General features: G+C 38.0%; 1 protein-coding gene across 1 annotated transcript in view; it reads left to right on the top strand.

Moving 5' to 3' along the window:
• Positions 1-13,363, top strand: part of SLC12A1 (solute carrier family 12 member 1) — an 89,284-nt gene that overhangs the window by 40,013 nt on the left and 35,908 nt on the right. Inside the window, exons 14-17 of the mRNA XM_055319582.1 lie at positions 318-473; positions 3,551-3,650; positions 4,416-4,527; positions 12,591-12,731. Coding sequence (XP_055175557.1) covers positions 318-473; positions 3,551-3,650; positions 4,416-4,527; positions 12,591-12,731 — 509 coding nt within the window. The remainder of the gene's footprint in view (positions 1-317; positions 474-3,550; positions 3,651-4,415; positions 4,528-12,590; positions 12,732-13,363) is intronic.

Raw genomic sequence — 13,363 nt, 5'->3', positions numbered from 1 at the left:
ATCTCTCCTTGCCTCCTTTCAGCTCCTGATAGTATAGATATCAAAAGCTTAAGGTCTTGTAGTTGAGGGGAGACAATTGTGGCCCACAGGAAATATGAAAAGGCCCTAAGTGCCACATTTTCTGTATTTCACAGCATTCTTATTTGGTATACCTTCCTAAGCCAGGGACCCAAGATCACAGAGAACTAATAACAGAATTGGGAAGTTGACCTAAAAGTTCTGATTTTTATACTAAGAAAAACTGTTGCCTGCATTCTAATCATGTGTAGTGCTATAGTGTGAAAGTTTTTGTCATGCACCGAGATTTTTGTTTTCAGGATGGAGACCTGCATATGGAATTTACAACATGTGGGTATCTCTTTTTGGAGCCATTTTGTGCTGTGCAGTGATGTTTGTCATCAACTGGTGGGCAGCTGTCATCACCTACGTCATTGAGTTCTTCCTCTATATCTATGTGACTTATAAGAAGCCAGGTAAGATAAGGACTGTATAGGAAGGGGTTTTGAAAGCACTTCCTACCTATTCAATCATTCAACAAATGTGTATTGAGCAGCCCCTATGTGCTTAAGTATGCGATGTGAGTGGTGGAGATTAATAATATAATATAATCATATACCATGCGCCCATTGAATCTTCACAATAATGTTACATATTAGGTATTATTAGACCCATTTTACAGATGAAGAAACTAGAATTCAAAGAGTTGATCACTTGCCACGGTAACAGACATGATGGAGCTGACATTTTAAGTAGAGTGTATGATACCAAATTCCCCCACGCTTTCCATTATATCACCTTCTAAAAATCCTGATAAATAAGATATAGTCTCTGTCCTCAAGGAGTTCACTGACCCCCACACAAGCAACTAGCCATAATGCAATATAGTAAGTAACATGCGGTGGCATAAGAGAGGTACTGAGAAGAGGAGAGGGAGTGATTAGCTCTCATTAGAGTTGTCCAAGAAGACTCTTCGGGTTCATGGCCTGTATTCTCAGGGCCAAAACTCAGTAGATACGTAATAAATATTTGTTGAATGAACAAATAAACTGCCTTGGAAAAAAAAGAGACAAGAAACTAAGGATTGGTTAGTCAGATAAAACAAGGAAATGTTATTCTGGGCAGAAGGAAAAGCATAAGTGAAATTAGGAGGCATGCAAGAACATGGCATAAGTTGGAAGCTCCAGTGCCTATAATACGGATGGAGTTCTTGGGTGTTAAGGAGAAGAGGCATGAGGTGAGCCTAGAAGAGTAGTTGGGGTCAGATAAATAAGAAACATAAATGTCATGCTAAGGAATATGTGAACAAAAGGCTGCCAGAGATCACTCAATTGTATCTGAACTTTGGAAGTTAGCTTTAGAATCGATGAGAAGGATGGACTGAGGCTGGGAGAGACTAGAGACTACAGAGCATGGTAGAGAGAGGTCCAGTCTCAGGAGCCGGGTAGCCCTGAAGTACCCTCCTATGTCCCTTACCTGTATTGCACAAGGAAAGTAGAGAAGGTAGTTAACTACCTTTGAGGGATTTTTTGCTGTTTGTCTTTATGACTTACTGCATTGGGCATAAATTACATATGGTGAAATTCATCCCCTTAGATGTATAGTCTATAGGTTTTGACAGACTTCAACATTTTTGTAACCACCATCACAATCAAGACAGAGGACTATTCCATCATTGCTAAAAGTTCCCTTAACACTCCTACATGGTTGATCTCCTTCCCTCAACTTACTTCCTAGTAACCACTGTTCTGATTTCTGTCACTATAGCTTCAACTTTTCAGAATATTTTATAGAATCCTGTAGCATATAGCCTTTGTGTATGCTTCCTCTCATTTAACATGGTATTTTTAGATTCATCCATGATGTTGCATGTGTAAGTGGTTTATGTTGAGTAATATTTCATTATATGAATATATCTCAAATTTTTTTAAAAAATTTATTCACCAGTTGATGGACATCTGGATTGTTTCCAGCGTGGGATGATTTTATATAAAGCTATTATAAACATGTACACACAGAACTCTATGTGAACCTTTGTTTTCATTTCTCTAGGAGTAGGATATCTAAGAGTGGGATTTCTGATTATATAATAAGTGTGTGTGTGTGTGTGTGTGTGTATACATACATACGTATATATAAATATCTTCACGAGAAACGACCAAACTGTTTTCCACAGAAGCAGTATCATCTTCTATTCCTACCAGCAATAAATGGAAGTCCTCATTGTCTACATCCTTGTTAGCACTTAGTATTGTCAGTTGATTTAAAAAAAAAAAACATTCTAATAGATGTAGAGTACTATCACTTTGCTTTGCTTTGTATTTTCCTAATGACTAATGTTGTTGAACATCTTATTTACCATCTTCTTATTTATCATCTTCAGTCAAATTTCTGTTTAAATCTTGTGCCTATATTTTTTAGTTGTTTTCCTATTATTCAGTTGTGAGAGTTCTTTATGTATTCTAGATGCAAATCTTTAGTTGTACATGTTTTGGAAAGATTTTCTGTAGGACTATGACTTGCCTTTTCAATTTTCCTTACAGTTTATTTTGAAGAGCAGACATACTTAATTCTTATAACGTCTAATACATCATTTTTTGCTTTTATGTTTTTTTTTACTTCTCATCTATCTTTCCCTAATCCAAGGTCACAAACTTCTTCTAAAAGTTTAAAGCTCTAGTTTTTAAATCTATGTCCATTTTCCAATTTGAGTTAATTTTTACATATGGCATGAAGAATGGTTCAAAGTTCATTTTTTACTTTCAAATATCTAATTAACTAGTAAGATTTCTATTAAAATAAAATAACCTAAAGTATGCTAAATACCTGTTGCATAGTCAACCTTAGGCAATATCAGTCCTTTTTATGTCCTCACCATTTCCCTGATTCTTCCAAGCAAAATTAGGGAGATGACTCTATCTGCCATCTGGAGTAAATCTGTACATTCCCATCAGGCATTTCCTGGTGGGTAGTTCCATCTAATATTCAATTTATTTCTTTTTTCAAAAAAGTGTAGGAAAAAAAGGGGAGTTAGGAGATGGTAGTACTTACCTCCCTCATTACAAATCAGATTAAAATGCTTGCTGAATCCTCTTCATGGATACCCAAGAAAGTAAGAATTTCTGAGCTATTCAGTTTTACTATTCAAAATATAAAGATTGCTGCACACTATCTGTGTCTACAGAAATGCCTCTTTTCAATTGAAGAATTTGTGAAGAACTTTTTAATTTATTTAGGGGCTAACCATTTTTCCAAGTCTATCCACTTGCAGTGTGGTTATCACATAGCCCCTCCCACCAAGCAAAACTTCTAGGTCTTTGGCTAAGTCTGATCCTTAACTGGAAAGAGAGCTCTCACTTCTAAGAATTCATAAAGTGTTCATAGAAGAACACAATGCTCTTTTGAGGAAATAGTACACTGTTTTCTCTAACTTGGGCACTCTTCACTGATGACACGGCCAAGGAAAATCATAGAAGGCAATGACTTATAAAAATTGTTCATATACAGAGGGAAGGGCAATGCTTTTAATGCCAAATTCTTCTGTTGTCCACAGATGTGAACTGGGGCTCCTCCACGCAGGCTCTTTCCTACATCAGTGCATTAGACAATGCCCTGGAATTAACTACCGTGGAAGACCATGTGAAAAATTTCAGGTAAAATTTACTTCCCAGGCATTCTAGTGTTGCTCCATATTAGAAGTGGCTTTCCTTTATGGGAGACCAATGCACTAGAGTAGTGATACACTTTATGGGTATATTCTAAGAATAAGGAGTCATATAAAAATGCCTCATTTTCACAACATCTCTGTGAATGAGTGCTTCTTCTCTTCTGCTCTGAGATTTGCCCACTTCCAGCTATAAACCATCATAATGTCAGATGTCACCTTCCATGCACAGAGATAGAGAGGCTATCTAAGGGTGTGATTTCAGAGAGATGTCCCCAAATACCTTAATCATTGGTGCTATCTCCATTCTGCTTAAGGCTCTGTGGCTTACTGAATTCTCTTAGGAAAAGTAATATTTTAAACTCTTCATTAGTTATATTTTATTTTGAATGGAACCAAAAAAAAAAAAAAACAGGCTTTGCAAGGAAGATGAAGGAAAGCAGCATAAAGATACCAGCTGGACAGTGATAGTTTGAATTGGGGATTTAGGATATGGTAGTGCCTGGAGAATAAAAGACAGGGGGAACCCAAGACCACCTTTTCTTACTTCACATTTTTGCCATCACTAAGGAAATAAGAATACAAAGATGGCAAGATGAACAAGCAGGATGGTTCAAGAATTCCGATGAGAAACCCAAGAAATATTTAGGGGAGAAGTTGTCCCATTTTGCCAAACTCTCCCCATTCCTGCCATTTCCATTGGGGATGTTCTTGGTCCTAGGCCAGTTCTCACATCCTCTTTTCTCATTTCCAGGCCCCAATGCATTGTCTTAACAGGGGGACCTATGACAAGACCTGCTCTCTTGGACATTACGCATGCCTTTACCAAGAACAGTGGCCTTTGCATCTGCTGTGAAGTTTTTGTGGTAAGAGCCACTTCATCCCGGGAAGGTTCTTCCCTCTCTACTCACCTTGTGTTATTTTATGTGAGCCAAGTGGGTACAGGCAGTGATAGGAAAGTGGCAAGCCAGTTTAGACAAGAGTCCTTTTCCTTGATTCATAGAGGAAGAACTAGCAAGGGCCGTGATCCTGAATTTAAATGAGTGGATAAAAAGTGTTTCAGATTTCATAGGAGACCAACTAAAAGTGATAAATATTTCCAAAATGATGGCCTTTGAGACAAGAAAAAGAGAACTGGCTCAGAAATAAAATGAAAGCATTTGGGGTGGTAACTGTCCACAGAAATATAAAAGGATGGAATGAGCCAGAGAGTGCTATTATATAGATTAACTGATGAGGAGGAAACCAGACATAATGTCCTGAAATGACAGCACATAGAATTTAGATTAAATATTTGGATAAAATTGATGACGCTATAGATATCTAGGGAATTAAGCCAAGTTTCCCCTGCCTTAGATAAACATTCAGAGTTAAATGAGTTCCTTTCTGTTCAGGAAGTTTGTGGTAGACTAATGGGAACTTATTGGTGGTGTTCCCAGGAGGTATTCAAAGTAGATGCTAAAAATTTAACCAAATCATTGACCAATCACCAATCTCTAAAGTGAAAAGAAAATATTAAAATTATAACAAAATAGTAGGTCCTCCAAACCAGTCTATGTCTACTTGTGTTCCCATAATAATCACAGTTTCTCTGTCTCTCTCTTTCTTGCTCACAGGCACACACACTGCTCAAAATCCTTAGCTACTTCAATGTATTTTTTTTTTTTAGTACATACCTCTTCCTCCAAGCATTTTCCTACAATTTTTCTTACTTGATCTATATTAGAGCCTAGTGAGGCAGAAAGGAAAAAGAATCTCTGTTTTCATTTTACTGGTTGGAAAAGTGAGACTTAAGAAAATCAAATTATTGGGATGCCTGAGTGGCTCAGTGGTTGAGCATCTGCCTTCAGTTCACGGTGTGATCCCAGGGTCCTGGGATCGAGTCCCGCATTGGGCTCCCCACATGGAGCCTGCTTCTCCCTCTGCCTATACCTCTGCCTCTCTCTCTGTGTTTCTCATGAATAAATACATAAAATCTTTAAAAAAAGAAAAAGAAAATTAAATTATTGCACAGGGTCATGTGATAAGCAAGTGGCAGAACTAGGATGTCAGTCCAGGCCACCCAACTGTGCTCTGTGTTTTTCTTCATGAGGAGAAAATCTTAGCAGACTTGTGTCCCTGGGAATGCTGAAAGAATCAAGTGCCACTACCCAAAATTCCAATAGGGAGCAAGGTTGACAGGGACCTGTGTAATTCTGGGGCCAGTTGGCTGTGCCATGATGCGCGGACAAATTTGCCACACATCATCATGACCAGTTTTTAAACATCTTTTTATACTTGGCAATACTCTAAATGCTATATGAAGCAATTGGTCGTATTCTTCTTCCTCTCAGTGCTTATATGCTAGGAACTGAGATAATATAACTCAACGCAATTATCTGGAAGGGAGTGAAAGGAACTCTACTGACTACATGAGATTGACAGGTTAAGTAATGACCAGCTGTGACTCCAGAGGATTTTTAAAAATCTTATCAAGCACTCTTCCCTCATATTATCAACTTTGGTGCCCTGGATTACTGAATTTCATTTTGGCCAATATAATACAGGAGCTGGTTTTGATGGAATAAGCAGTTTGGGGTGTTTTTCTTCTCCAGCAATTTAGAGAAAACTTAGTTTAGCAGGCAATAAAATATCTTTAGGACAGGAGAAATGAACCAGGAGTATAAAGTCATATATATATTGGCAAGGGAGAAAAGGTCTTCTCATAGAGACAGGAGATATTGCTTTTAATTAACCCTTTGCTGCTTTCACTCTAATAAAAGAGTGCAATTGTGGACCTTCATGTGAAGTAGGCACCAGTGTCTGTGCCTCCGATGGCCCTGTTGTGTGACATGTATATTGGACCATACCATATATTGCTGTGTTCGTCTCTCTGAGTAGGGCCCATGGGTCATGCTCCCAGGTTCTGGGGTTCTCTTGGGGAGAGAAAATAGTTACTGCATTAGTTAATGACTTTCCAGGTGGTTACTTTCTGTGAGTCCCCGGGGCTGCAGATGCCATCAGCATTTTTCAACCAGCGGCTCAGTCGTCAATCATCTTTGCTAAGAAACAGATGGAAGGGGGCATGGGGAAGACAGCAGCATTTCATTAGAAAACTTTTTCCAAAAACACAGTTGTTGGTAGTTTGGCCAATCTTATTGGAAGGTTAACTGGGAGTAATGATCTTGAGAGGTGACGATGCAGTTCTTAACCCTGGGAAGCTGGTACTCACAGGCTTTTCAGACATCCGGTCAGGTTCTGAATCACTGTTTTGCCACCTGTTAGCTGTGAGTTCTTTAGGTACAGAATTTAGTCTTTCTGGGCCTCAATTTTCTCTCTTTCTTTATAAAATGGGAATCATCACAATAGAGCACCTACGTCGCACAGCTGTTGTGAGAATTCTATCAGGTAAGTTTTCCAGTGCTTGGCACAACACCTGTCAGATAGTAAATGCTCAACTAACTGTACTTGTTACTCTTGGTACTTGTATTTTCATCACCATTATTATTTTAGGTATCCATAGTTGCCATTTTCACTCCAAAAATATATCCCTTTCAACAAAAACTGGAAACGTCCTTTCTTAGGGAAACCAGATCCCGATGCTGGATTTTGGACTTTTTTAGTTGTCCAATATGATTATGATAGAACAGTGAGCTATGTATTCCCACTGACTAATCATAGGACTGCGGGCTCTGTGCTCTGTTCCTCTGGTGGTCTTTGGTTATTTAGGTGCTAACTTGAACTGCGGTTATACTACAAGGAAGGAACAAAACTCAGAGCTCATTGGTATTTCATTTCTGGTGGGTAGATGGAAAGCATGTGGCTACAGCTGCCATTTTCTAAAGCAGAGACTTCTTTTTTTAAAACAGAGACATTTTTAAAGGACTAGACATCATAGCTCTCAGAGCTCCTGAAATTGAAATGCAAAGAGTAATTCTTTTTGCTGAACCCCAAGCTCTCACTGTGTCCTTCAAACTCTCCAACTAACTCTTACACCCACCCATCAGAGCCTCTTCCTCTTTGCTTCTTTCCTAACCAGCCTGAACATTTTAGAAATATCCTTCATCATTCAAATGTGGGCATCTTTCTTTTTTTTTTATTTTAAGGAATCCAGCTTACAGTATTATCTATTCTTCTCTTTTGGATTACTTGTGATAAATCATTGACGTACTTATATCCCAAGAGGCCATGTACAGAACAAAAGTGATTTCTTCTTCTTCTCTGCCTCATTTCTATCATCACAGAAAGATCAAAGGGAGTGGGACTCTACCTTCTAGTATCTTCTCAAATTGTCAAGCATAGCCCAGTTCAGTGGGTTCAGCAACGGAAGTATTAAGTCAGGGTTTGCAAGCTCCACCCTGTGTACCATGACATAAAAACAGACTGGCTTTCTTTGTCAGTTTCCTCACTTATTTGTAGGAGTTAGGAAGATGATAAAACCAATCATTGCAATAACTTAGTCTGGGCTTATTTCTCTGGGCACACTATGTTTGGTTCTAAAAACTGTATGATGCCAGCTCACGCTTCTCTTCCCCATGCAAGAAGACGTCACGCATGCGTCAACAGTCAGTCGCTCATACACTTCTGAGTTTTAGTTTAAAGGCAGGTATTTTTTATTAAAACAAAACAAAGACAAGTATACATTAAAGATGGGAACTTGATCCAATTCATCTGGGCTTTAGATTCAAATCAGAGAAAGCCTTTATTATCCTCCAAATGCAACACTTACCTCTTTTCTAAATTTCATTTGTCCTAAAATTGCAAAAGGCTCTCATGTATGCTGTGGTACATTTGATTAAGTCCATTTTGCTCTCACAGTGTCTAAAAAAGAAAAATTAAAAAATTTAGATTGCTTCTATTTTTTTTTTATTTTGAAACTGTAAGAAAACTATTAGGTTGAATCATGAAATTTCCATTTTTGTTAGTCAAAGCTGTGGAACACTGGCAATTTCATATGATTAAACTATATAGGATTAAATGACACCCATATTCAACTTATTTTAATTAATAACTGTTAACATATTTATCATAGATATTCCTTCTCACTTTTAAAATGGAACACATCATTGCTTAAGCTGAAGTCTCTCTTATAACCACTTTTTCATGACTCTCTCCCTCTCCAAAGGCAATATTATCTGAGTTTTATTGGTATTCTTCTACTCATTTCACCTAAGTGTGCCAAGATGTAGGTCTATTTTGATTAATGTTTCCTACTCTTTCACATCCTTTAAATCTTGAGTGTCTTGTTCTTTCCTCTCACAGTAGAGGAGATGACAGTTTCTGGCCAGTTTCCTCATGTAGATCCTCCCCTTTTTTTATAATAAATTTATTTTTTATTGGTGTTCAATTTGCCAACATACAGAATAACACCCAGTGCTCATCCCCTCAAGTGCCCCCCTCAGTGCCCGTCACCCATTCACCCCCACCCCCCGCCCTTTTAACAAAATTTCACCCTTACTGTTTGCCTTTCCCTTTTTTCTTGAAATTTATAAAATATCATCATAAACCCTAAGTCTCTATTTGAATTCAAAGATGCTCTACAGAAAATCCAGGGAATACAACCAATTCCTGTGCAGTTCAAGCACAGATGAACCAGGGGAAACTAAAATTCTCATTTTTTTCTTCTATCTTCAACCTCTTCTTAATCTCAACGTTCACAACCACCAAGTTGATGCATTTTTATAGCTACATCTATTCTTTTTAGCCGTCGAGTCTCTGTCATGATGTGTATGAGACAGTGACATGGCCCAGTGTGGGAAAAATGAAATGACCTATGAATGGGCACTAGGCACATGGTGAAATGAAATATAGCCCAAATCAGGAAGGAAAAATTCTCTTTCCCACCATTCCAACTGGAGCAACAATGAAAGCAAAGACAGAACAGAAACATTCTCAATGTCTTAAAAAATGAAAGCTGGAAAGAACATTGCTTTCGGCCCAAATTTCTGTTTGATCCTAATGATATTGGAAGTCCATTGCAAATTCTTCTCATAATATTCATTTCTTTGAAGTAGCATCACATCAACTACTTATCCAGACTAAATAATTAGAATTTCTTTACCCTTTTCTCAATCAATGTCAAAGTTATAATGTATACAAGATTTTTAGACCTTCTTTGTTCAAATTCTGAATTAATTTATGCATTGATATTTTGGATCCTAACTGAGCCAATCTCTATAATGTTTTAATTGAGTGGTAAAATCCATTTTTGTGACTATGATATATTTGAATGTTGAATAATTATATTCCAGTATGTCTTCTCTCTTTGTTAGTTTGTTTTTCTCTACTACATTTGTATTACAGCCTTGCCTCACATTAATAAGTGTGCAAGAAAGATATTATAATCACTTTTAGCAAAGAGAGTTTCTGCCTGAAATATTTTTATGACTTCTCAATATGGCAAATTCAGGCATTAGAGTAAATCTTTCTGTCACAATTAATGCTTAATCTGGATTTTTGTAGCAATAATAGACATACATTAGACTGTATTTATTTAAATAAATGCCACTTTCCCCAGGGGTTCACAGTCATTGTGGTACAACTCAATATACTGATGGCCCAATACCTTTTCTAGTTGTTGGTTATTCTTCTCTCTCATGTTACCATTGAACTTCCCTGAATAAAATATTTCTTCTTTCTTTGCAGTTGATGGAGTCTAGAATGCCCAAGGAGATCTAATGGTTCAAAATGCATTGACATTCTAGAACCCTGAGCAAAATTTGATCCATAATGACATATGTTTCTTTAGGTTAGGTGTTCTGGTTTAATAACTACCATCCCTTATAATTTTATCTACCCCATCTTCATTGAAGGCTCTTGTTTGAAATGTCTTTTGAAAAGTTGGTGAATTCTGGAAAGTATACTAGTAAAAACAAGTACACAAAGAATCTGATCCAATTCAAATAGAATATTAAAATAGAAGTGACCACAGAGGTCATCTAGTATTGTGGAATAGCAATATAGTATGTGTCACATATGTAATTTAAGATTTTCTAGTAGCTATAAAAAAAAAGTAAAAGGAGCCAAAGAAGTTAATTTTAGTAGATTATATTTCATGCTATGCATCTTAAATATTATTATTTTAATAAGCACAATATAAAAATACTAATTAGATATTTTATATTCTTTTTTTTCCATCCTAGGCTTCGAAATCCAGTATGTTTTTTACTTTTCCAGTACATCTCAATGTGGACCAGACACATTACAAATGTTCAACAGCAAATGGATAAGGGCTATCATACTGGACAGTGATGAACTAGACAGTTCTCTTATTTTTATAAATGTAGAACCCACACCAAGAAAGGATAAATGGCACACTGGGGTATTAGCCAGTCAGTGCCAGAGCCAGCTCTATACCCAATACTCTGGCTTCCAGTTCAGCACTCTGTCGTAGAGCAAACACAATGGTAGAAAAAGGTCTGGGGCTTTAACAAGATTGTAAGCACTCATTTTAAGATGATAAAAATCATCCAACTTTGGATGAGTACCTACTGTATTCCAGACATCGGACTAGGCACTTATCACTACTATTCAAAACAACATTTCAGGGTAGAGATTTTATCCCTGTTTTCAGAAAAATATATCAAAGCTCAGAAATAATCAGAAATTTCCAAAGTGGCCAAGCTTAGATTTAAAACCAGTTCTGCAGATCACAAAGCCTGGCATCTTTCTCATACATCTCAAGCTCATTTTCTCCAATCTAAGACCGTCTGAGACTTTGACTCTAAGCATAGTCTGAGGACCAACAGCATCCATGTCACCTGGGGGGTTGTTAGAAATGCAGAACTTAAGCCTCATCCCAGACCTACCTACAGACTGCATTTCATCAACATCCCAGGCGGTGGGCAGCCTGGGTGGCTCAGTGGTTTAGCACCACCTTCAGCCCAGGGTGTGATCCTGGAGACCCGGGATCAAGTCCCATGTCAGGGTCCCTGCATGGAGCCTGCTTCTCCCTCTGCCTGCGTCTCTGCCTCTCTCTTTCTCTATGTCTCTCATGAATAAATAAATAAATAAAATCTTTAAAAAAAAAAAAAAGATCCCAGGTAGCTCGTAAGAAATCTAAGACAATTCAACAACATACTTACTCTCTCCATGAGTTGAAAGAACTTCCTACTAAAATATTGGATTCATACCCTATCAGCCACATTATAGGTCACCAGAAACCCTTTTTGGGTTTGATTTGAAACTTGCAAAGAAAAGAGCTAGCTTGGACGCTTAGAGGAGAAGAAAAATAATCAAAATTTAAGTTAAAATGTGTTTCCAGAACTCCAATCTTAAAATTAAAAGCTACCACAATAACACCTGCCTCCTTCTCTCTTAAGCTCTCCTATTCTTCCTATGCATTAGGTATATGAACTTTTGTTCCTACCAAATTCATCAAGTGAGAGGGAAATCTTAATTTATTTGGATGGGAGTAAGTCAACATAATGGTGCAAGGGTGTTTTAACCACACACAAAAAGCAATGAAGGGCCTAATAGATGTGGTAGTTCATGGCAGGACTTGGCAACTCACCATGTTCTGGCTTCCAGGATCTCTGTCCATTTCTTCAAATTGGGCTCCAGCTGAGATTTCCTTAGTGTTCCTAAACATGCCTCTTGCTATTGAGTCAAAGGTTGATTGTGTATTTATCCTGAATTTCTTCAGTCGCATTTTCAGTATTTTTTTCCTGTGCTGTGATGCCCTCCACTCTTGCTTTCATTGGCACGAGGCAGTTAATTAAGCAAGTGTTAATGCATCTGGACATTCTGGGTGGCAGGTGAATGATGGGAGGAGCAAAGGCCCACTCCAAGGGGTTGGATCTGCAGGAACCATGTTTAGTGAGGTGTTTTCCCCTCTTTCCCATTTCGTAGCTCAGTGGGGCACTGCTGGCTATTTTTGTCCTTTAGAAAACAACAGCAGCGCGATGGGTGATAGCAGGGCTTCTAACCAATATTTCATTGTGTTGTACAGGGACCGCGCAAGCTGTGCGTTAAAGAGATGAACAGTGGCATGGCAAAAAAGCAGGCCTGGCTTATAAAGAACAAAATCAAGGCTTTTTATGCTGCAGTAGCGGCAGATTGTTTCAGAGATGGTGTCCGAAGTCTCCTTCAGGTAAGGCTGGCATTGAGTGAACGAGTACAGAGGCAAAAGACAATTAGCACTCCTCTGTTAATGAAGCTCCCAAAATGAATGGCTCCAGTTAGGCAGCATAGCACCAGAGATCAATGCAGATGGTTAAGGAATTCATTTTGAATTCCTGAGGAGAGGCAAAGCTAAAACAAAAGCAGAGAGGTTCTATTACAATGAACTATGGATGATACACTGAAAATGGAAAATGAGGTTGCCTTTGGCCACCAGCATACATTCTGTCCCCACACTTATTGAAATGCAAATTTGTTCTGATGGTTGACGACATTCAGGATCCTATTAAAACTTCAAACTATTTTTGCATCTCATACTGCATATAGCAATGCTCAAGTCAGGCATTCTGCTCCTTTTTTCTTTTGCAAATGGCGTGAGGGCAAGCTGCTAGATTCGACTAAATAAATGCGTGGTGATCTGGGCGTAAAATCTTCCTATTCCTCTAAATTATTTCCAGAATGTTGAATAAAATGTAATAATCTCTGTGGCTCAACACTCAAGCCTGCAGTTCTATCTTCTTCCCCCTTATTCCTTCCTTCCCCCCCCCCCATAATAAGTACATAGAATCTTTCCTGAGTTCCCATCATAACTTAGACTGTTGA

Source organism: Nyctereutes procyonoides, unplaced genomic scaffold (assembly GCF_905146905.1).
Source record: "Nyctereutes procyonoides isolate TBG_1078 unplaced genomic scaffold, NYPRO_anot_genome, whole genome shotgun sequence".
In the NCBI taxonomy this organism is placed as follows: domain Eukaryota; kingdom Metazoa; phylum Chordata; class Mammalia; order Carnivora; family Canidae; genus Nyctereutes; species Nyctereutes procyonoides.
This window is presented reverse-complemented; position numbering and strand designations above follow the sequence as displayed.